At 41.5% G+C, this 23,366-nt stretch overlaps 1 protein-coding gene across 3 annotated transcripts in view; it reads left to right on the top strand.

The window, feature by feature from the left end:
• STRN (striatin) overlaps window positions 1–23,366 on the top strand; it is a 176,533-nt gene that overhangs the window by 136,003 nt on the left and 17,164 nt on the right. For all 3 annotated transcript variants that reach the window (XM_077283060.1, XM_077283059.1, XM_077283058.1), the window contains 3 exons: window positions 2,606–2,653; window positions 8,533–8,654; window positions 16,029–16,196. In XM_077283060.1, coding sequence (XP_077139175.1) covers window positions 2,606–2,653; window positions 8,533–8,654; window positions 16,029–16,196 — 338 coding nt within the window. The remainder of the gene's footprint in view (window positions 1–2,605; window positions 2,654–8,532; window positions 8,655–16,028; window positions 16,197–23,366) is intronic.

Below are 23,366 nucleotides of genomic sequence, written 5' to 3'. Positions count from 1 at the left end.
GCGATATCGCTCCCTAGGACGCTGCAACGTCACAGATCGCTGGCGACGTTGCTTAGTGTGACGGTACCTTTAAGCAAAAGCCTCAGTTAATTCTGTCTGCTATTATAAACCAATGGTAGCCGTCCCTTAGCAGCCGTTCAGATCTAGTTAAATCTGTAAAAATCAATATGTTGCAGCTATAGATGGCCCAGTGTATAAAGTATGCTCAGGACTCCTAAATCCTAACTGCTTAAATATTGCACATTTCAGTAGACGCCGGTCAATGACAAATTGTCCTATTTATGTGGGGGTATACAGCGACTTTGGCTGCAACGCAAGTTACAACGTTAAAGATCGTTATGTGTAGATACTGCATCGCAACACGTCTCCTAGGGTACCGCGACAAGCGAGTTACAAAAAAACCATGTGACCCCATTCGCTTGTATTGTACTGTGATGTAGCAGCTACACAAAGATCTTTGACAACTTGTCATGGTCAAAGGCACTGTGTAGGGGGAACACACAGAGATGCGGCGTGACTACAATTCTGCCATGTTTCATGACGTGTGCAACTTGTCTGCAACAGTGACTATTTTGGAGCTGTGATTTTGTTGTTAAAAAAATTGCAGGTAAGTCGCACACAAGTCACAGATTCCTGCAACAGAAAAAGCAACACACTTGCAATTATATGTAACACTGTTCCAATAGGTCGCATCTGGTGTTGAGACACCACAGGAAATTATTGGATGCAATGTCACACTGTCATTTCAGTGTCACATAACACGTCAACGTGTAGCCCTAACTTTAATAGTGTATTCCCATCTTCACAACCCTATCCCAATATGTAGTAGGTGTAATAATAATATTGGCAAATACCTCCAATTAGAAATGTAGTTTATTCTCCTGATTTGCTATGTCGCTTACCCCATGTGCAGGCATTGCAGTAGCTTACGTATCCATAGTTATGACCACACACAAAGTGACAGCTGTTAGTGGTCATGACTATGAATACCTAAGCTACTGCCATGCCCTGCACATGGGGTAAGTGACATAGCGAATCAGAAGAACCTCACTACATCTATAACTGAACGTGTTTGTAATGTTATTATTATTACACCTACTATATATTATATATATATTCTGATATAGGATCTTGGAGATGGGAATACCCCTTTAAGTTCATTATCAGTCCTGTATGATGGCATTATATTATCATTTATGATCAGATAAAGTGACTTTGCCCTTTTAATGTACCGCTGCCCATTGTGATCTTGTAGGTCTGATCCCACAAGTGAACATTGGGGATATAGTGTAGGGATATGTTACTTACTTTGTGTTGAGATCTTGTGAGTTAACTTTTTAGAAATGAATTAGAATGAGTTAACAGTAAAAACTGGAATTACTATGAAACCCCAAAAGTTTTACCTTGATTTGAGGGAATACACCTTGGGGTCATGAAGAACATAGACTTGCACTATAAAAAACTTTTGAGTCAGAATTTTTAGTGAGATGTTTGAGTTTGTAGGTTCCTATCTCTGCAACAGTATAACAATTTCTAGGCCTTTTTAGTTATTACATTAGAAAAGGGGACTTTATAAAATATAACTTTTAATCAATTAGTTAAAAACCTAAATTAGGATACTCAAAAAGATCATAATAAACACATACTTGGAGGAAATAGTCATGGTATTTCCCTCACGTAACCACAGAGGGTCCGATTAGAGGTCTCCCCATTGCATGGAGTCCATTGTGCCATTTTCCCACTTTGCCCTCGGCACACCCATTGGTGATTATTGTGTTATTACTTGGGGAAATAGCATGAATTTATGGTAATACACCTAGTATATTCTGTGATCTTTTTGTGTGTCCTAAGTTAGGTTTTTAACTAGTTGATGAAAAGTTTTATTTTATACAAACACTTTTGCTAATAGTATATGACCTTGGTTAGAGGATTTCTCTCTATTATTTGCTAAGTTTATATTTTTATTCTTTTTTTGTTATTGCAGGAACAAATTGCAGGGTTTTTTTTCTTTAGTTCCCTTGTGCTGACTAGATTACAATATATAGACATATACATACACGATTCATCAGCACACTGCGACTAATGAATACATGAACTCCAATATTGTACATGTTAAAAACGTAAGGTACTTAGCTGACAAAAAGAGAATAGGCAGCACCTCCAAAAATCATGTGTTTATCTAAAGCCGCTAGGCAAAAATTTATATAACTGAACATGAGGTTCTTGATTTAACATTCTGATCAGACTATATAAAGCCCACTGCCACGTAAAGCCTAGCAGCTTTAGATCAATGTATGATTTTTGGAGGTGCGGTTCATGCTTTTTTTTTTTTTTCTTTTTGTGTAAGGTACTTAACTTTTGTGCTCTTTGATCAAAAAACGCTATCTAACCATGTCAATGTGTACCTTTTGATATGCACGGTCCCGAACCACTATAAGTCTTACCTCTCCATGTGCCAAACCAGGCCTCATCTGAATGGGGAGTGAAAAGGAAGTGTACACAATACATAGGACATGGATTTAAGCCCTCCTTCTGCATGTGTCTGCTGTTACTACAGTCATAAATTGAGTTTCCCATAAACATTTCATTTTTTTTCTTTTTTTAGGAGCGCCTCTCTTGATGTGGAACCAATATACACATTCAGAGCACACAGGTAATAACTGGCCGATTCACAATGTGCAGTATTACATATTGATATCCACTTCATCCTGGGTTAGCTTCTGTAATGTCTATAATTATATATACCGTATATACTCGATTATAAGCCGAGATTTTCAGCCCAAATTTTTGGGCTGAAAGTGCCCCTCTCGGCTTATACTCGAGTCACGGTCGGCGGTGGGGTCAGCGGGTGAGGGGGAGAGGGCGCTGAGGCATACTCCCCTAGTCCTGGCGCTCCCCCTGCCTGTCACACTGTCTTCGGGTGCCGCAGCTCTTCCCCTGTTCAGCGGTCACGTGGGACCGCTCATTAGAGAAATGAATATGGACTCCACTCCCATAGGGGTGGAGCCGCAAATTCATTTCTCTAATCAGCGGTGCCAGTGACCGCTGACAGAGGAAGAGCTGCGGCACCCGAAGACAGTGTGACAGGCTGGGGGAGCGCCGGGACTAGGTGAGTATTTTATATTCACCTGTCCACGTTCCACCCGCAGGGCGCCGCTCTGTCTTCCCGTCCTCTGGCTCTGACTGTTCAGGTCAGAGGGCGCGATGACGCATATAGTGTGCGCGCCGCCCTCTGCCTGATCAGTCAGTGCAGAGAGACGATGGGACGCTGAGGAGCTGCAAGCAAGAGAGGTGAGTATGTGTTTTTTTTTTTTTTATTGCAGCAGCAGCGTTATATATGGCACAGATTTATATGCCACATCTATGGGGCAACGGTGCAGAGCACTATATATGGCACAGATTTATATGGCACATCTATGGGGCAACGGTGCAGAGCACTATATATGGCACAGATTTATATGGCACATCTATGGGGCAACGGTGCAGAGCACTATATATGGCACAGATTTATATGGCACATCTATGGGGCAACGGTGCAGAGCATTATATATGGCACAGATTTATATGGCACATCTATGGGGCAACAATGAACACTGCAGAGCATATATGGCACTGCTTTATAAGGGGCATCTATGGGGCAATAATGAACAGTGCAGAGCAAATATGGCACTGCTTTATATGGAGCATCTATGAGGCCATAATGAACGGTGCAGAGCATTGTATATGGGGCATCTATGGGGCCATAATGAATGGTGCAGAGCAATGGCACCACTTTATAAGGAGCATCTATGGGGCCATAATGAACGGTGCAGAGCATTCTATATGGCACAGCTATATATGGAGCATCTATGGGGCAATAATCAACGGTATGGAACATTATATATGGCACATCTTTATATGGAACCTCCTTTGGGGCAATAATGAACGGTATGGAGCATCTATTTTTATTTTTGAAATTCACCGGTAGCTGCTGTGTTTTCCACCCTAGGCTTATACTCGAGTCAATAAGTTTTCCCAGTTTTTTGTGGCAAAATTAGGGGGGTCGGCTTATACTCGGGTCGGCTTATACTTGAGTATATACGGTAATATAATTATAATTGAAGCACTTAACAGTGGAGGTTAAGCCTTAATTCACACATGCTTTTTGTTGTTCTGTTTGTCCCGTTTCTAGGAGCAGTCCAACACAATTTCTGTAAGAAAGGGTTTAGTTGCCTAAGTGATGGAACCCCCCAGCACAGGATCCCATTATTGGGTCAGTTTGGTTTCTTTGGTGTCAATTTTTTAGGACAGTATAGCAAGTGCATCGTAAAGCAGTCAATACAAAAGAAGATAGTATTCTGCTACAGATGGATCTGGATACGTTGGTAACTTGGGCCGAAAGGTGGCAGATGCGGTTTAACAATGATGCATGTAAGGTTATACACATGGGAAGAAGGAATCGGTGTCACTATTACACACTGAATGGGAAACCACTGGGTAAATCTGACATGGAGAAGGACTTGGGAATCCTTGTTAAAGATATACTTACCTGAGCTGCCAGTGCCAGGCAGCGGCTGCCAGGGCAAACTGGATCGTAGGGTGCATTAAAAGAGGCGTGGATACACATGATGAGAGCATTATACTGCCTCTCTACAAATCCCTGGTTAGACTGCACATGGAGTAATGTGTACAGTTTTTGGCATCGGTGCTCCGGAAGGGTATAATGGAACTAGAGCGAGTACAAAGGAGGGCAACAAAATTAATAAAGGGGATGGGGGAACAACAATACCCAAAGAGATTAGCAAAATTAGGATAATTTGGTCTAGAAAAAAAGACTACTAAGGGGCGATCTAATAACCATGTAGAAGTTTATAAGGGGACAATACAAATATCTCTCCGAGGATAAAGACAAAAGAGCTTTAATGGGGATAAATGTAAGGTCATGCACTTGGGTAGAAGTAATAAGATGTATAACTATGTGCTTAATTCTAAAACTCTGGGCAAAACCGTCAATGAAAGAGACCTGGGTGTATGGGTGGATGACAAACTCATATTCAGTGGCCAGTGTCAGGCAGCTGCTACAAAGGCAAATAAAATAATGGGATGTAATAAAAGAGGAATAGATGCTCATGAGGAGAACATAATTTTACCTCTATACAAGTCACTAGTGCGACCACACTTAGAATACTGTGCACAGTTCTGGTCTCCGGTGTATAAGAAAGACATAGCTGAACTGGAGCGGGTGCAGAGAAGAGCAACCAAGGTTATTAGAGGACTGGGGGGTCTGCAATACCAAGATAGATTATTACACTTGGGGCTGTTTAGTTTGGAAAAACGAAGACTAAGGGGTGATCTTATGTTAATGTATAAATATATGAGGGGACAGTACAAAGTCCTTTCTGATGATCTTTTTAATCATAGACCTGAGACAGGGACAAGGGGGCATCCTCTACGTCTGGAGGAAAGAAGGTTTAAGCATAATAACAGACGCGGATTCTTTACTGTAAGAGCAGTGAGACTATGGAACTCTCTGCCGTATGATGTTGTAATGAGTGATTCACTGCTAAAATTTAAGAGGGGACTGGATGCCTTTCTTGAAAAGTATAATGTTACAGGGTATATACACTAGATTCCTTGATAGGACATTGATCCAGGGAACTAGTCTGATTGGCGTATGTGGAGTCGGGAAGGAATTTTTTTCCCCAATGTGGAGCTTACTCTTACCACATGGGTTTTTTTTGCCTTCCTCTCGATCAACATGTTAGGGCATGTTAGGTTAGGCTATGGGTTGAACTAGATGGACTTAAAGTCTTCCTTCAACCTTAATAACTATACTATACTATCTGTTTATACCAACGAAGGTGATGGTCACAAGGGGCATTCTCTGCGTCTAGAGGAGAGAAGGTTTTCCACCAACATAGAAGAGGATTCTTTACTGTTAGGGCAGTGAGAATCTGGAATTCCTTGCTGAAGAGGTTTTGCTGGCGAACTCAGTTGAGGCCTGGATGCCTTCTTGGAGCGTAACTATTGTATGTTACAGTTATTAGGTTCTTTAGAAGGACGTAGATCTGGGGATTTATTTTGACGGAACATAGGCTGAACTTGATGGACAAATTTCTTTTTTCGGCCTTGCTAACCATGACTATAAAGAACTTTCGTTCTAAAAATGGACACATATATGTACCCAGATGGACCATAATGATCATTGGGATCTTTCTACTTTCATTTGAATCAATTCAGTGAATGAGATTTTAACTATAGTTTTGCTCGTCTATGCTGGAGGACAGAATAGGACAATCTTGTGTGAAATCTTAGCGTTACAATCCTATTTCTTTTCCACTGCTTAATTGACTTGTACTGTATGGTAATTGTCATATTTAGACGTCTGTTTTCCTCTTATGTGTACTATCTCTGTTTTTCACAGAATATGTCCCCATTATAATCTGTCGCCTTTCACATGCCCGTGTATTTTTAGGGGGATTTTTTGTGGTCCTGAAAAATCTGTGCTGTTAAGACTGGCTTTCCATCGTTTTATGTCAAAAATTGTGTTTCAGTCTGTGGTTTTTGTGACAGAAACAATTCTAGATTTAGGGCCCAATTCACCTAAGCTGTTACGCCAGAATTCGGGCTCAAATGCTTTGAAAAGTCACAAGATGTTGCCCAATATTATGTGACTTTTAATGGTTTCATGCCACTGTCGCCCAACCCTGACATCCCAAAGAGAGAACATTGATAGCTGGGATTTGTGTGAGCCGTTCGCTGACCAGATAAATCTTATGCAGTGATTTCCATTTGCCGCTATAGTCATTTTGTTACTTTAATGAATCTTTTGTATTCATTTAAAGTATCAGTGTTAATAGAAGACATTTATCTTCCAGCATAAATTCCTTCTTGCCATCTTATTTTATTATGAAAATCATTTTTCTTATGTAGTTTGCAGGAGTTATAAAAGTTCTATTAGGAACAGTTTTAGGATGCAGGTCACTACAAGTACCGTACTTTATATTGCTGCTGTTGATCTTGGATGCCATGGAATCCATTCCCTATATTGACTACTTGCAAAAAAGAAAAAAATACAATACTGATTTTCATTTTTTTTCTCTCTCGTTTTGATGTTTGCTGATTGTTTGATGGTTAATTAATTTTCTATTATAATAGACCAGACTTTTACAGATGTGGCAATACCAATTAGGGTGGGTGTTTTTGGTCCCCTCCCCCCTTACCGTTTCAATATTGGAAAAATGTGATTACATTTTTTTTTTCTTTTACATCTCCTTACTGGACTTGAGCCTGTGATCATCTGATTATTTATGCTATATGCTGCAATGCCACAGCACTGTCGTATACAGTAAAAATCATGTTCTCCAATCAATCCGGTGGCTGGCCTTCACAGGACCACTGTCATGGCAGGCTTGGGTTCCTTCAGAAGACCTCAGCTGCCATAGCAGCCCATCAGCACCCAGCAATTATGTTACTGTGGATGGGGGCTGTAGGGAGGGCAGAGGAGCACATAAAATGGCAGGTACCCCAGTGTGTGCTGTCAGAGGTTGACAGCACCATGTAAGTAACTAATGGCAGCGAGAGGCTGACTATATACCACAAAAACTGAGACCTAACATATGATGTACTATTATGCCAGGATTTAAATGTTAACTCTTTCACTGATTTTGATGGCAAAATAAAAATATTTATTTTATTTTTAACTTTTTTTTTTTAATAGAACTTTTCCACCTCACTTGTCACACCTATGTCTTTTCTGGGGTATTTTATTGGCATCACAAGTTTTAAGGGACTTTATGACAATGTGTACAGTTAGTTAACCTTACCAACTCTTCTATATCTAACTTGGTCAGATAATTGACCTGATGGCCTGCATACTGAAGCTCTACTTCTTTAGTAATGGTTAGGAAACAGCACAGATAATTTCACTATGGGGGTTATTAGATCTGGTCATATACATTAGATGGTTGGCTGAACGATGCTCCTACCAATAGTTATCTGGCCGACTCTGCCATACACAGGAGTGCTTGTTCTGACATTCACTCCTGTGTTCTGTGTGAAAAAGCCGCCAACTTACACAACTGCCAACTTTTCTCCAGGAGAATAGTGCGGTTGATTGGCAGTCGTAATTCAAACATGCGCGATTGACATCTCTCCCAACCATCAGTCAGCCGGTACCCTCATACACATTATGTTATTGTCTAAACCTGTTGGTATCTGCGCATTCGGCCAACATTTGTCTCATGGTAATGGGGGGTTTAGAGTATTAGATATAATAAACATGGTTACTTAGGGACATTACCATTTTCCTTATTTGTTACATTGACTATTTTTGCAGAAGTGAAGCCATAATGGTTGTCACTTTTGACGCATCTACTCAGCAGCTGATGGTAATACTTTAATACTGTACTTTCATTTGTCACTTCTATAGAAATGAGCTTCAGATCTAAACAAGTGAAACAATAATCTTTTACATTTAGCAACCTAACTTGGGAGTGTTGGCGGTCTCTAACTTGGAGTGTTCATTCATACAATCATTCAATTCTTTTTCAGAGGCCCAGTTCTGTGTGTAGTAATGAGTAATAACGGGGAGCAGTGTTACAGCGGGGGAACAGATGGTGTCATCCAGAGCTGGAACACGCCAAATCCTAATGTGGATCCATATGATTCTTATGGTAAGTTCATACTCGTTATACATTAATAGCATCTGTCCAATTGTTCCTAATTGCCGTCTTTTCTGTAGGGTAACAGCCCATATGCGTTTTGTTTCCGCAGCTTGTTTGTTGGCTACAACCCATAGGTTTAGATTTAAAATCCAAAATTGTAGACAGATTTAATTCAATGGGTTTTACTCAATTATTTAATCATCTGTTCAGCCACAGGCCTGATGCAGCCTGTTGCCTCATTATTTCATGGCAGATTGAGGAAATAGATGGTTTGGCACTGGCACTGATTTCGGTTTGAATTAGCAATTGGTATCTGTTGATTGGAAATCCAAATTTGGTAGATCCAAAAGTTGTCATCGTAGAAGGCCATAATTAGGCTGAAAAAAACACAAGACAAAGAAGCTATTTAAATACTGAACAAACTAACACTTTGCTACATTAAAAGGGAATTTGTCACCAGGTTTTTGCTACCGTATCTGTGAGCAAGCCTGATGTAGGGGCAGAGATCCTGATTCCAGTTCTCTGAATGCTGAGCTTTGTATTACCCTCACCTACACCATAGCTTTCTGTGTACATGGTGCATAGGCAGAAAGCTGCCAATCAGTGTTGGGGGCGGGGCTATAAGATGCATTTAAATATGGAGGACTAAATGGCAACAGGTTCTCTAGTCCTCTAGAAATAATCTCCATCTGTTAAGTGGTTTTTATAAAAAAAAAATAAAAAAAATAAAAAATCAAGCAGCCCTGTAAGTGACAATATCGCTCTTATCAGTGAGTTCTGTCTCTACATTATGCTGCTCTCACATTAGATGGCAAAAAACCTTTTGACAGATTCTCAGCACAGCATCATCAAGCAAAAGACCTGTAAGAACACTGAAAACAACTAAAATAGGTGGGTATCTCTTCTTCGGTAAAGAAAAAAAATCCTTAAATCATCTAGCCTATTCATAAAAAATCTCAAGAAGATGACAATATACCGTATTTTCCGGCGTATAAGACGACTTCTTAACCCCTGAAAATCTCAATCTCAAAAGTCGGGGGTTGTCTTATACGCCGGGTACGGTGTGTGCAAGAAGCCGCCCTGTATGGTTCCCAGGATCTGGAGGAGAGGAGACTCTCCTCCAGGCCCAGGGATCCATATTCATGTAAAAAAAAAAGAATAAAAATAAAAAATATGGGTTATACTTACCCTCCGACGGCCCCCGGCTCTTAGCGGTGCAAGCGGCGGACTCCGTTCCTAAGGATACATTGAGCGAAGGACCTTCGATGACGTCATGGTCACGCGACTGCGACGTCATTGAAGGTCCTTCGCTCAATGCATCCTTAGGAACGGAGGCCGCCGCTTGCACCACTGAGAGCTGCGGGCCGTCGGAGGGTAAGTATAACCCATATTTTTATTTTTTTTATTCTTTTTTTTTTTACATGAATATGGATCCCAGGGCCTGAAGGAGAGTCTCCTCGCCTCCAGATCCTGGGAACCATACACACCGCACACGCCGTATAAGATGACTGGGCGTATAAGATGACCCCCGTCTAATACAGCGAGTATATCCCAAACTCCATATTTTATATGGAGAAGTTGGGGGTCGTCTTATACGCCCAGTCGTCTTATACAGCAGAAAATACGGTACTTGCTATTGTCTAGAATGAAGAGATTTCTTCATGCATGTAAATCCAGAGAGTTTATCTTGGGTTGTAAACCACTGGTACCACTCAAGAAAGGACAGATTAGAATTTAGTAGAAAACTTGTTGTAGAAGATGGATTAGAAGGAAACTAAATGTAGATATAAAGTAAAGACATATGATCCAAAGCATACCACATAAACCGTCATACATGGTGAAGACAGTCATGGCATGGACATGTGTGGGTGGCAATAGAACTGCGTCACTGGAATTTACTGATGTGATGGCAGAAATCAGTTTGCAGGATCAATTCTGAAATAAATAAATGGCGACATGCAAATTAAATGTTGAGAAACTGATAGGTCAGTTCTTCACAATCCAGGTGGATAATGTCCAATGGCTTCTCGATATTTATTTATAGTAATGGGAAATTCAGTGGCTCCGTCTCCTGACCTCTACCAAATTTATATCAAACACATTCTCCACCTGACAGGGAGAAAAACCGAGGAATCCACAAGATAATAAAATGTACAAAATTTATTTAGAAAAACTATACATAAAATATATAGCAACAGATTCAAACAATACAGAGGAATCTCAATTAAAAACAAGCAGCAATGGGCTGAGATGAAAATACAGACACTTCATAGCACCAAAAGTATATGCAAAATGCCAATGCACTTATGACCTTCAACACCCCAAAGTATAATGAAATACAACACTGCTGTGAACCTATAATGACCTAGGAAACATGTGAACTAACAGCAAATGTATAAAATGAACTAGGGGATCAGTAGATTGAGCCAAAAAGGACTACCATCAAAGGTGTAAGAAAAAAATAAAAAAATGTACAAAACCCGCAAAAAAAGTGCAATGTGCTAGAGATCAATTGTCATAAATAGACCAAATGATCACTCTTAGAGCGAGAAAAAGGTATGTACCTATATATACTACACCTAGGATCAGCTAGGATAATATGCTAAATACATGCCATAACTTTTAAAGATATATTTAAATTGCTCAACCCGAGCCAAAAACACTATAAGGTAAGTGTAACTTACATAGTATATCAGGAGATGCAAGTGCTGCGCCCGTGCCGCTACGCCGACAGCGCCGTTTCGCCTACCAGGCTTCTTCCATATGGGGGCCAAATGTGTGTCTGCTATGTGAGCCTCTCATTATATAGTGTCTTATTACGTGTGGTCTAAAAATCAGCTGTGCAATTACGCTGCTTAGCGATGCTCTTTATGGCGCATGCGTCCCCCACATAGCTGCCCGTAATGAACAAACAGAGATTTTGCGACCGTTTGGGTATTATAGATGGTCGTTTTTTTGGTCGATATTTCTTGTTGCTAGTGTTCCAAGTTGCGCATGCCTCACCCTTAGCCTCCGATGACTTCCGGTCCCGCTCATGAGGTGACGCGAGCGTTCCACGCTTGCGTTCCAGATGCGGGAGTCCGGAAGTCTCTGTTTGTTCATTACGGGCAGCTATGTGGGTGACGCATGCGCCATAAAGAGCATCGCTAAGCAGCGTAATTGCACAGCTGATTTTTAGACCACACGTAATGAGATACTATATAATGAGAGGCTCACATAGCAGTCACACATTTGGCCCCCATATGGAAGAAGCCTGGTAGGCGAAACGGCGCTGTCGGCGTAGCGGCACGGGCGCAGCACTTGCATCTCCGGATATACTATGTAAGTTACACTTACCTTATAGTGTTTTTGGCTCGGGTTGAGCAATTTAAATATATCTTTAAAGGTTATGGCATGTATTTATCATATTATCCTAGCTGATCCTAGGTGTAGTATATATACAGTTATATGAAAAAGTTTGGGCACCCCTATTAATCTTAAGCTTAATGTTTTATAAAAATGGTTTATTTTGCAACAGCTATTTCAGTTTCCTATATCTAATAACTGTTGGACACAGTAATGTTTCTGCCTTGAAATGAGGTTTATTGTACTAACAGAAAATGTGCAATCTGCATTCAAACAAAATTTGACAGGTGCATAAGTATGGGCACCCTTATCATTTTCTTGTTTTAAATACTCCTACCTACTTTTTACTGACTTACTAAAGCAGTTTGTTTGGTTTTGTAACCTCATTGAGCTTTGAACTTCATAGCTAGGTGTATGCAATCATGAGAAAAGCTACTTAAAGTGGCCACTTGCAAGTTGTTCTCCTGTTTAAATCTCCTCCGAAGAGTGGTATCATGGGCTCCTCAAAACAACTGTCAAATGATCTGAAAACAAAGATTATTCAACATAGCTGTTCAGGGGAAGGATACAAAAAGCTGTCTCAGAGATTTAACCTGTCAATTTCCACTGTGAGGAACATAGTAAGGTAATGGAAGAACACAGGTACAGCTCTTGTTAAGGCCAGAAGTGGCAGGCCAAGAAAAACATCAGAAAGGCAGAGAAGAAGAATTGTGAGATCAGTCAAGGACAATCTTCAGACCACCTCCAGAGAGCTGCAGCATCAACTTGCTGCAGATGGTGTCACTGTGCATCGGTCAACTATACAACGCACTTTGCACAAGGAGAAGCTGTATGGGAGAGTGATGCAAAAGAAGCCGTTTCTGCAGGCACGCCACAAACAGAGTCGGCTGAGGTATGCAAAAGCACATTTGGAGAAGCCAATTTCTTTTTGGAAGAAGGTCCTGTGGACTGATCAAACCAAGATTGAGTTGTTTGGTCATACAAAAAGGCGTTATGCATGTTGGCAAAAAAACACAGTGCGTTGTATAGTTGACCGATGCACAGTGACACCATCTGCAGCAAGTTGATGCTGCAGCTCTCTGGAGATGGTCTGAAGATTGTCCTTGACTGATCTCACAATTCTGCTTCTCTGCCTTTCTGATGTTTTTCTTGGCCTGCCACTTCTGGCCTTAACAAGAGCTGTACCTGTGTTCTTCCATTTCCTTACTATGTTCCTCACAGTGGAAATTGACAGGTTAAATCTCTGAGACAGCTTTTTGTATCCTTCCCCTGAACAGCTATGTTGAATAATCTTTGTTTTCAGATCATTTGACAGTTGTTTTGAGGAGCTCATGATACCACTCTTCAGAGGAGATTCAAACAGGAGAACAACTTGCAAGTGGCCACTTTAAGTAGCTTTTCTCATGATTGCATACACCTGGCTATGAAGTTCAAAGCTCAATGAGGTTACAAAACCAAACAAACTGCTTTAGTAAGTCAGTAAAAAGTAGGTAGGAGTATTTAAAACAAGAAAATGATAAGGGTGCCCATACTTATGCACCTGTCAAATTTAGTTTGAATGCAGATGGCACATTTTCTGTTAGTACAATAAACCTCATTTCAAGGCAGAAACATTACTGTGTCCAACAGTTATTAGAGATATGAAACTGAAATAGCTGTTGCAAAAAAAACAATTTTTATAAAACATTAAGCTTAAGATTAATAGGGGTGCCCAAGCTTTTTCATATAACTGTAGGTACGTACCTTTTTCTCGCTCTAAGAGTGATCATTTGGTCTATTTATGACAATTGATCTCTAGCACATTGCACTTTTTTTGCGGGTTTTGTACATTTTTTTCTTACACCTTTGATGGTAGTCCTTTTTGGCTCAATCTACTGATCCCCTAGTTCATTTTATACATTTGCTGTTAGTTCACATGTTTCCTAGGTCATTATAGGTTCACAGCAGTGTTGTATTTCATTATACTTTGGGGTGTTGAAGGTCATAAGTGCATTGGCGTTTTGCATATACTTTTGGTGCTATGAAGTGTCTGTATTTTCATCTCTGCCCATTGCTGCTTGTTTTTAATTGAGATTCCTCTGTATTGTTTGAATCTGTTGCTATATATTTTATGTATAATTTTTCTAAATAAATTTTGTACATTTTATTATCTTGTGGATTCCTCTGTTTTTCTCCCTGTCAGGTGGAGAATGTGCTTGATATATGTTGTTTTTGAGGTGTATATATGTTAAGTTTAGGATATTGGTTATCTCTACCAAATTTAGTATGCTTTTCACCTACTGAAGATCAAACTTTAAGGCGGAAAGACCTACAAACAAGCAGCAACGAATCCTATGTGAAATGTGAACACAATGGTTTTCTATGCAACTTTGGAGTAGAAACTGAGTGGGAATTCTCCAAATCCTCCTACAAAATGTAGAGATTCTGCTCCCAGAGCCCTGTAAAAAGTGCCCGTCTGCAGAGCCAAAAATGTCTGCAAATCATCTCAAGGGAGGAAACTCAGTAGGTGGTGTTACCCGTCTGTTCCAGACTTCATGCAGTCATTGACTGCAAAGAAGTTATGTCAGATTAATAAAGATAACGCTTTTATCCATAATTGTTACTTTGTATAAATTCTTTGAGCCTGTGAAATAAAAGGAACTTTGTGTTTTACAAAAAAAAAAAAAAAAAAAAGGCTATAATTTCCAAACTGCTAAAGTTGGCACTCCAGTTTATTTATATTTTTGCACACATCACTCCAAGTTAGTTACGTACATATATTTTGAACCCTTTTTACTATGGGACTCTGTCATGTGATCTCTAGTCTGACTACTGGTCCAGTACATGATGGAAGACTGTCTTCCTGTGAACTACTATATGACATTATTGCCTAAGAAAACTGACAGGGAGAAAACTATTACAAGCAGGAGGCAAGCTTTAGCTTGTAATATGAGTTGCAGACTGCATTATAGAAACAGTATCAATTGGGAAGAAAGATTGAACATTGCAAACAATTCTGAACTGCAATATCAAGTAAAACAAGTATTTATAAGGCTTACACAAGATCCTATGTTATTCTTTAATAGGCTGTGCTACACTATATAAGTGCAGTTGCTTGGAGCTCTGCTTTCATACTATCCCCAATAGTGTACATTTTGTTCACATTAATGGATTTTTCAGATCCATTTTAGAATGAAGGTGAAATTATGAAAATTCTATCACTGTCCAGAATCTTCTGTGTAACATGCAGTAAACCATGTCAGTAGTGGATGAAGCAATGTATAGTCAAAAATAAATTTTAGGTGCCCATCAAAAATTGTCCAGTAACAATAGGTTGAGGGATTGAAATATCACAGGAAATAAAGTATAGGTAATGAGGTAGTCTTTTGGACTTCACCGTTTACAAAGGTACCATTCATAGTGTTACTACTGACTAGGCCATAAAAAGCTAATATCTTTTATGAGCATTCACATTCTTCACCAGTTACTGCAGTATCCATCTCGGAAAGTGACCGGTGGTATGAAATGGCCTTCATGACTTTGCAAGGCTTGTGCCACTCTACTGCAGGGGTCCCAACCTGTGGCTCACGGGCCCGTGATGTGTGGCTTGCGGCTGTTGCAGTTTGGTGCATTAGCACCACTTATAGCAAACCCCTATTGAGATTAGATCTCTAGATGGTGACTTTTGTGTGTAGCCCTGCACAGAAGGGCCGATCTGAATAAAGGTAAGATAGGAACCCTGCCTTGGTGTGATTTCATTGGAAAAGCTTTGGCTGTCATTATACCGGTAATAGGGGGCTCCTGGGTGTCACTACTGTGAATGGGGCATGAGACGAATGTGACTGAAAGTCAGGTCAGGAAGGTTGGGGACCTCGGCTCTACTGAAAACCATTGCCTACAAATGTGTACTTGCGCTACCTGCTTACTGCTTACATTGCCTGGATATGTGGGACATTTTCTTAGTTTGCTGTGAATCACAACTTTGTTACACTTGTATTATTTGCAATAACTGCTGTTTGTACTAAGATGTTTTAATATTTCTCCCCCTCTCTTAACCAGATCCTGCAGTTCTGCGAGGAGCGTTTGAAGGCCACACTGACGCAATATGGGGCTTGGTGTACAGCGCAGTTCATCAGCGCTTGCTGTCCGCCTCAGCAGATGGCACAATTAGAGTATGGAATGCATTAGAAGCCGCCCCTGCATTAAGCATATTTAATGATAACCAAGGTAATGGAGTTAGCTCATTAACGAGCAGATAGGTGAATCTGCAATTGGTTGTATTTACATGGTTTTTTTTCAGCACAAAGTGAAAGCTGAATATTGTTTCAGTATTTTAGTCTGAGACGCTTTTCTCAGTTATTTGCAGTTGACATCTATACACTTATGACTGCTTATATAGGAGACTTTTGATTCCGATTTTATCCAGGGTAAATAATGTTTGCAGTGTTACTATATAATTGCACATTTTAAGAAAATAATTTTTCCAAAAAGGTATCCAAAAATATTCTTGCTGATACTTTTAAATAAACTAAACCATTTGTGGCGAGCCTATGGCATGTGTGCCAGAGGCAGCACTTGGAGCTCTCCCTGTGGGCACGTGCGCCATGGAGACGCTGCTCCCTTCTTCCCATCTTTTAGATGCGAATACATTTGAACAGTGCTGCGCCAGGGCAGAGGAGCGCCTGTCACCCCTGGGTCCGACGTCTAGCAGTGTGATTATGTAATAACACTGCTGCCTGTGCCAGGGCCGCTGAGGAGCAGACAGCGTGGGCACTGGTAAGAGCTCCAGGAGGAGCCCAGCATTAAATGTATTATTTTGAGAGCGATTATGAAAGGAGGCACATTTTTGACAGTTTTCTAGAGGCAGTGTGTGGGGATGGGGTGTTGCTTTAATCAGAGGGGTAGTGTGTGTGTGTGTGTGTGTGTGTGTGTGTGTGTATATATGTGTATGTATGTGTATATAATAAAAAAAATTCCTTCTCACCCCCAATGGGGGTGGTCTTTATTTGCCCTTTCTCATTCTCGGGTCCTCTACCAGAGGTCTGGGAGTTTGGGGTTCTGTGCAAGATCTTAGTTTTTCCCAGCATTGCACTTTTCTGGACAGAGTGTTCAAATGTTGCTCCTGGAATCTGTTGTAGCCATTTTCCCAACTTAGGGGGTCACTGCTCCGAGTGCTCCTATTACTACTGGAATCACTGTTGCCTTCACCTTTCACATCTTCAGTTCTCCTTTGAGGCCCTGGTATTTCTCCAGCTTCTCATATTCCTTCTTTCTGATGTTGCTGTCACTTGTTACTGCCACATCTATTATCATTGCTCTCTTCTGATCCTTGTCTACTATCACAATGTCTGATTGGTTAGCCATCACCTGCTTATCCATCCGGATATTGAAGTCCCACAGGATTTTAGCCCTTTCATTCTACACCTCTTTCTCTGGGGTTTCCCCTCTGGACTTAGGGGGACTTAGCCCATATGCTGTGCAGATGTTCCTGTGTACAATTCCCGCTACTTGGTTGGGCGCTCAGTATACGCCGTTCTTGCTTTCATTGTGCACCCTGGCACTGATGTTTCTTTGCATAATCTGCACCTTTGATCCTGACTTGTGTGGTAGATTCCTATATATATATATATATATATATATATATATATATATATATATATATATATATATATATATATATATATATATATATATATATATATATATATATATATACACACACACACACACACACACACACACACACACACACACACACACACACACACACACACACACACACACACACACACACACACACACACATATATATATTTATATATATACATGCATACAGTTGTGGCCAAAAGTATTGACACCCCTGCAATTCTGTCAGATAATACTCAGTTTCTTCCTGAAAATGATTCCAAACACAAATTCTTTGGTATTATTATCTTCATTTAATTTGTCTTAAATGAAAAAACACAAAAAGAATTGTCCTAAAGCCAAGTTGGATATAATTCCACACCAAACATAAAAAAGAGGGTGGACAAAAGTATTGGCACTGTTCGAAAAATCATGTGATACTTCTCTAATTTGTGTTATTAACAGCACCTGTAACTTACCTGTGGCACCTAACAGGTTTTGGCAATAACTAAATCACACTTGCAGCCAGTTGACATGGATTAAAGTTGACTCAACCTCTGTCCTGTGTCCTTGTGTGTACCACATTGGTCTTCTTTCTTTTCTCCATGCTCAAAGAACTGTCTGAGGACTTGAGAAACCAAATTGTGAGGAAGCATGAGCAATCTCAAGGCTACAAGTCCATCTCCAAAGACCTGAGTGTTCTTGTGTCTACCGTGCGCAGTGTCATCAAGACATTTAAAGCCCATGGCACTGTGGCTAACCTCCCTAGATGTGGACGGAAAAGAAAAATTTACAAGAGATTTCAATACAAGATTGTGCGGATGTTGGATAAAGAACGTCGACTAACATCCAAACAAGTTCAAGCTGCCCTGCAGTCCGAAGGTACAACAGTGTCAACCCGTACTAACCGTCGGCGTCTGAATGAAAAGGGACTGTATGGTAGGAGACCCAGGAAGACCCCACTTGTTACCCCGAGACATAAAAAAGCCAGGCTGGAGTTTGCCAAAACTTACCTGAAAAAGCCTAAAACGTTTTGGAAGAATGTTCTCTGGTCAGATCAGACAATAGTAGAGCTTTTTGGGCAAAGGCATCAACATAGAGTTTACAGGAGAAAAAAAAGAGGCATTCAAAGAAAAGAACACGGTCCCTACAGTCAAACGTGGCGGAGGTTCCCTGATGTTTTGGGGTTGCTTTGCTGCCTCTGGCACTGGACTGCTTGACCGTGTGCATGGCATCATGAAGCCTGAAGACTACCAACAAATTTTGCAGCATAATGTAGGGCCCAGCGTGAGAAAGCTGGGTCTACCTCAGAGGTCATGGGTCCTCCTTTTGGACAATGACCCAAAACACACTTCAAAAAGCACTAGAAAATGGTTGGAGAGAAAGCACTGGAGACTTCTAAGGTGGTCAGCAATGAGTCCAGACCTGAATCCCATAGAACACCTGTGGAGAGATCTAAAAATGGCAGTTTGGAGAAGGCACCCTTCAAATATCAGGGACCTGGAGCAGTTTGCCAAAGAAGAATTGTCTAAAATTCCAGCAGAGCATTGTAAGAAACTCATTGATGGTTACCGGAAGCGGTTGGTCGCAGTTATTTTGGCTAAAGGTTGTGCAACCAAGTATTAGGCTGAGGGTGCCAATACTTTTGTCTGGCCCATTTTTGGAGTTTTGTGTGAAATGATCAATGTTTTGCTTTTAGCTTCATTCCCTTTTGTGTTTTTTCATTTAAGACAAATTAAATGAAGATAATAATACCAAAGAATTTGTGTTTGCAATCATTTTCAGGAAGAAACTGAGTATTATCTGACAGAATTGCAGGGGTGTCAATACTTTTGGCCACAACTGTACATACATACATACATACACACACACACACACACACACACACACACACACACACACACACACACACACACACACACACACACACACACACACACACACACACACACACACACACGTTATACATACATATAAACATACATATCTCTCACTTCTATCTCTCACTTCCTCCTTCGGCCTCACTCAGTGGTCTTCTGCAGCCACTCGCAAAGATGGTCACACACAACCTCATCTGCACCCGCCTCTGCTCCATATCTAACCTCTCTAACTCACCTCTTCCTGTTTCTGACCACAATCTACTTACATTCTCTTCCCTCTCCACTCCTTGTCTACAATCCGCACCCCACAAACTTGCTCACCCTCGCAGAAATCTTAAAACACCTTGATCTACACTCACTCTCTGAATCCCTCCACCCTCTCACAAACAAGTTTCCTACACAATGCGGATGCCGCTGCTGCTCTATATAACAACAGAATAGCGGTAGCTTTGGAATCTCTTGCCCCTCTCACACATACCAAAGCTCGCAAACTCAGCAGACAGCCCTAGCACACCAGCCTGACCAAAGAACCGAGGCAAGCTTCCAGGGCTGCTGAGCGGAGATGGAAAAGATCCCACTCCAAAGAGCACTTCATCGCATTCAAACAGTCCCTCACTACTTTCAAAACCACACTCGCCACAGTGAAACAAACCTACTTCTCATCTCTCATATCCTCCCTGTCTCACAATCCTAAACAGTTATTCAACACCTTCAATTCTCTCCTCTGTCCCCCAGCACCTCCTCCCTCCCCACTTATCTCAACTGAAGCCTTTGCCTCATTTTTCAAGCAGAAGATTAATAACATCAGAGACAGTTTTAGTCGACAACCCCCAGAGCCCTTCCTCCCAACTGCCCAGCCCTCCACCTCCAAAACCAACTTCTCACCATTACAGAAGATCGACTCTACTCTCAAGATCGCATCTCACCACATATGCACTTGACCTGATCCCATCCCACTTCATCCCAAACCTCGCCACAGTCTTCATCCCAACCCTAACCCAGCTCTTCAACCTATCACTAACAACTGTTGTTTTCCCCTCAAGCTTTAAACATGCCTCAATCACACCTATCCTCAAAAAGCCCTCTCTTGACCCATCCTCTGTATCTAGATATCGCCCTATATCACTTCTCCACTACGCCTCAAAACTACTGGAACAACGCATCCATCTTGAACTGTCCTCCCACCTCTCTTCCTTCTCCCTCTGCGACCTCTTTTAATCTGGCTTCCAGTCACACCACTCCACTGAAACTGCCCTAACTAAGGTCACCAATGACCTATTAACCGCCAAGAGCAAGCGACACTACTGTCCTCCTCCTGGACCTGTCCTCTGCTTTTGACAGTGGACCATTCCCTATTACTACAGACCCTCTCATCCCTTGGCATTACAGACTTGGCCCTAACCTGGATCTCGTCATAACTAACAGACCGGACATTCAGCGTCTCCCACTCACACACCACCTCCTCACCTTGCCCCCTATCTGTCGGAGTCCCGCAAGGTTCAGTCCTAGGGCCCCTGCTCTTCTCCATTTACACCTTTGGCCTGGGACAGTTCATAGAATCTCACAGTTTTCAGTATCATCTCTATGCTGATGACACGCAGATCTACATCTCTGGACCAGATATCACCACCCTACTATCCCTCAATGTCTGTCCGCTATTTCATCCTTCTTCTCCGCTAGATTTCTAAAACTTAACATGGACAAAACAGAATTCATCGTCTTTCTCCCATCTCATGCGACTCCCCCCAACAAACCTATCCATTACAGTAAACGGCTGCCCACTCTCCCCAGTCCCACAAGGTTGCTGCCTCGGGGTAATTCTTGATCCTTGATCTCTCCTTCAAACCGCATATCCAAGCCCTTTCCACTTCCTGCCGCCTTGAACTCAAATATTTCATGGATCCGTACATTCCTAAACCAAGAATCTGCAAAAACCCTAGTCCATGCTCTCATCATCTCACGCCTCGACTACTGTAACCTCCTGCTCTGTGGCCTCCCCTCTAACACTCTCGCACCCTTCCAATCTGTTCTAAACGCTGCTGCCCGACTATTCCACCTGTCCCCCCGCTATTCCCCGGCCTCTCCCCACTGTCAATCCCTTCCCTGGCTCCCCATTACCCAGAGACTCCAGTACAAAACCCTAACCATGAAAATACAAAGCCATCCACAACCAGTCTCCTCCATACATCTGTGACCTCGTCTCCCGGTACTTTCCTGCACGCAACCTCACAAGATCTCCTTCTCTACTCCCCTCTTATCTCCTCTTCCCACAATTGCATACAAGATTTCTCTCGCTCTTCACCCCTACTCTGGAACTCTCTACCACAGCATATCAGACTCTCGCCTACCATCGAAACCTTCAAAAAGAACCTGAAGACCCACCTCTTCCGACAAGCCTACAACCTGCAGTAACCACCGATCGACCAAACCGCTGCACGACCAGCTCTACCCTCGCCTACTGTATCCTCACCCAACCCTTGTAGATTGTGAGCCCTCGCGGGCAGGGTCCTCTCTCCTCCTATACCAGTTGTGACCTGTATTGTTTAAGATTATTGTACTTGTTTTTATTATGTATACCCCTCCTCACATGTAAAGCGCCATGGAATCAATGGCACAATAATAAAGAATAAAATGTATATATGGATGGGGCGCAGGATGGGATCAGCACATGACAGGATGGAGACCATATACCAATATAAATGCTCGCCCCCCAAGCTCTGGCCAAAATTTTCAGTTTGTCTGATTTTTCTCTACATAGGTATATTTTTGAGTGAAATGTAAATTGTTCTTTTATTTTATAAACTACTGACAACATGTCTCTGAAGTTCCAAGCAATAAATTTTGTATTTATTTTCTGAAAATGAGAAATGGTCAAAATAACAAAAAAATGCATTGCTTGCAGACCTCAAATAATGCAAGAAAAACAAGTTCATAATCATTTAGAAACAACACTAATGTTTTGTCAGGAAGAGTTCAGAAATCAATATTTTGTGAATAACCATGAATTTTAATCACAGCTTTCATGCGTCTTGGCATGCTTTTCACCAGTCTTTCACACTGCTTTTGGGTGACCTTATGCTACTCCTGGTACAAAAATTTAAGCAGTTCTTCTTTGTTTGATGGCTTGTGACTATCCATCTTCCTCTTGATTACATTCCAGAGGTTTTCAATGGGGTTCAGGTCTAGAGATTGGGCTGGCCATGACAGGGATTTGATGTGGTGGTCCTTCATCCACATCTTGATTGACCTAGCTGTGTGGCATGGTGCATTGTCCTGCTGGAAAAAAAACAGTCCTCAGAGTTGGGGAACAGTGCCTGAGCAGAAGAAATCAACTGTTTTTCCAGGATAACCTTGTATTCGTCTTGATTCAGTCGTCCTTCGCTAAGAACAACCTGCCCAATTCCATCCTTGCTGAAGCATCCCCAGATCATCATCGATCCTCCACCAAATTTCACACTGGGTGCAAGACTCTGTGGTTTGTACGCCTCTCCAAGTCTCCGTCTAACCATTAGGCAACCAGGTGTTGGGCAAAGCTGAAAATTAGACTCATCAGAGAAGATTACGATACTCCAGTCCTCTATGGTCCAATCCTTATGGTCTTTGGCAAACTTCAGCCTGGCTCTCCTTTGCTTTTCATTGATGAAAGGCTTTTTTCTAGCTTGACATGACTTGAGTCCTGCCTCTGGGAGCCTGTTACGAACTGTTCTTGCAGTGCACTTCGCCCCAGCTGCCATTTGCCTTTGCTTTTGTAGATCACTTGATGTCATCCTGTGGTTGCTGAGTGACATTCTAATAAGAAGACTGTCATCCCGGTCAGTGGAGAGTCGTTTTGGCCCTCTTCTGGTCTGTAGCTTTGTGGTCCCCAATGTCTGCTGCTTGACCTTGTTGTAAT

The sequence above is a fragment of the Ranitomeya variabilis genome, chromosome 2, assembly GCF_051348905.1.
Source record: "Ranitomeya variabilis isolate aRanVar5 chromosome 2, aRanVar5.hap1, whole genome shotgun sequence".
In the NCBI taxonomy this organism is placed as follows: domain Eukaryota; kingdom Metazoa; phylum Chordata; class Amphibia; order Anura; family Dendrobatidae; genus Ranitomeya; species Ranitomeya variabilis.
This window is presented reverse-complemented; position numbering and strand designations above follow the sequence as displayed.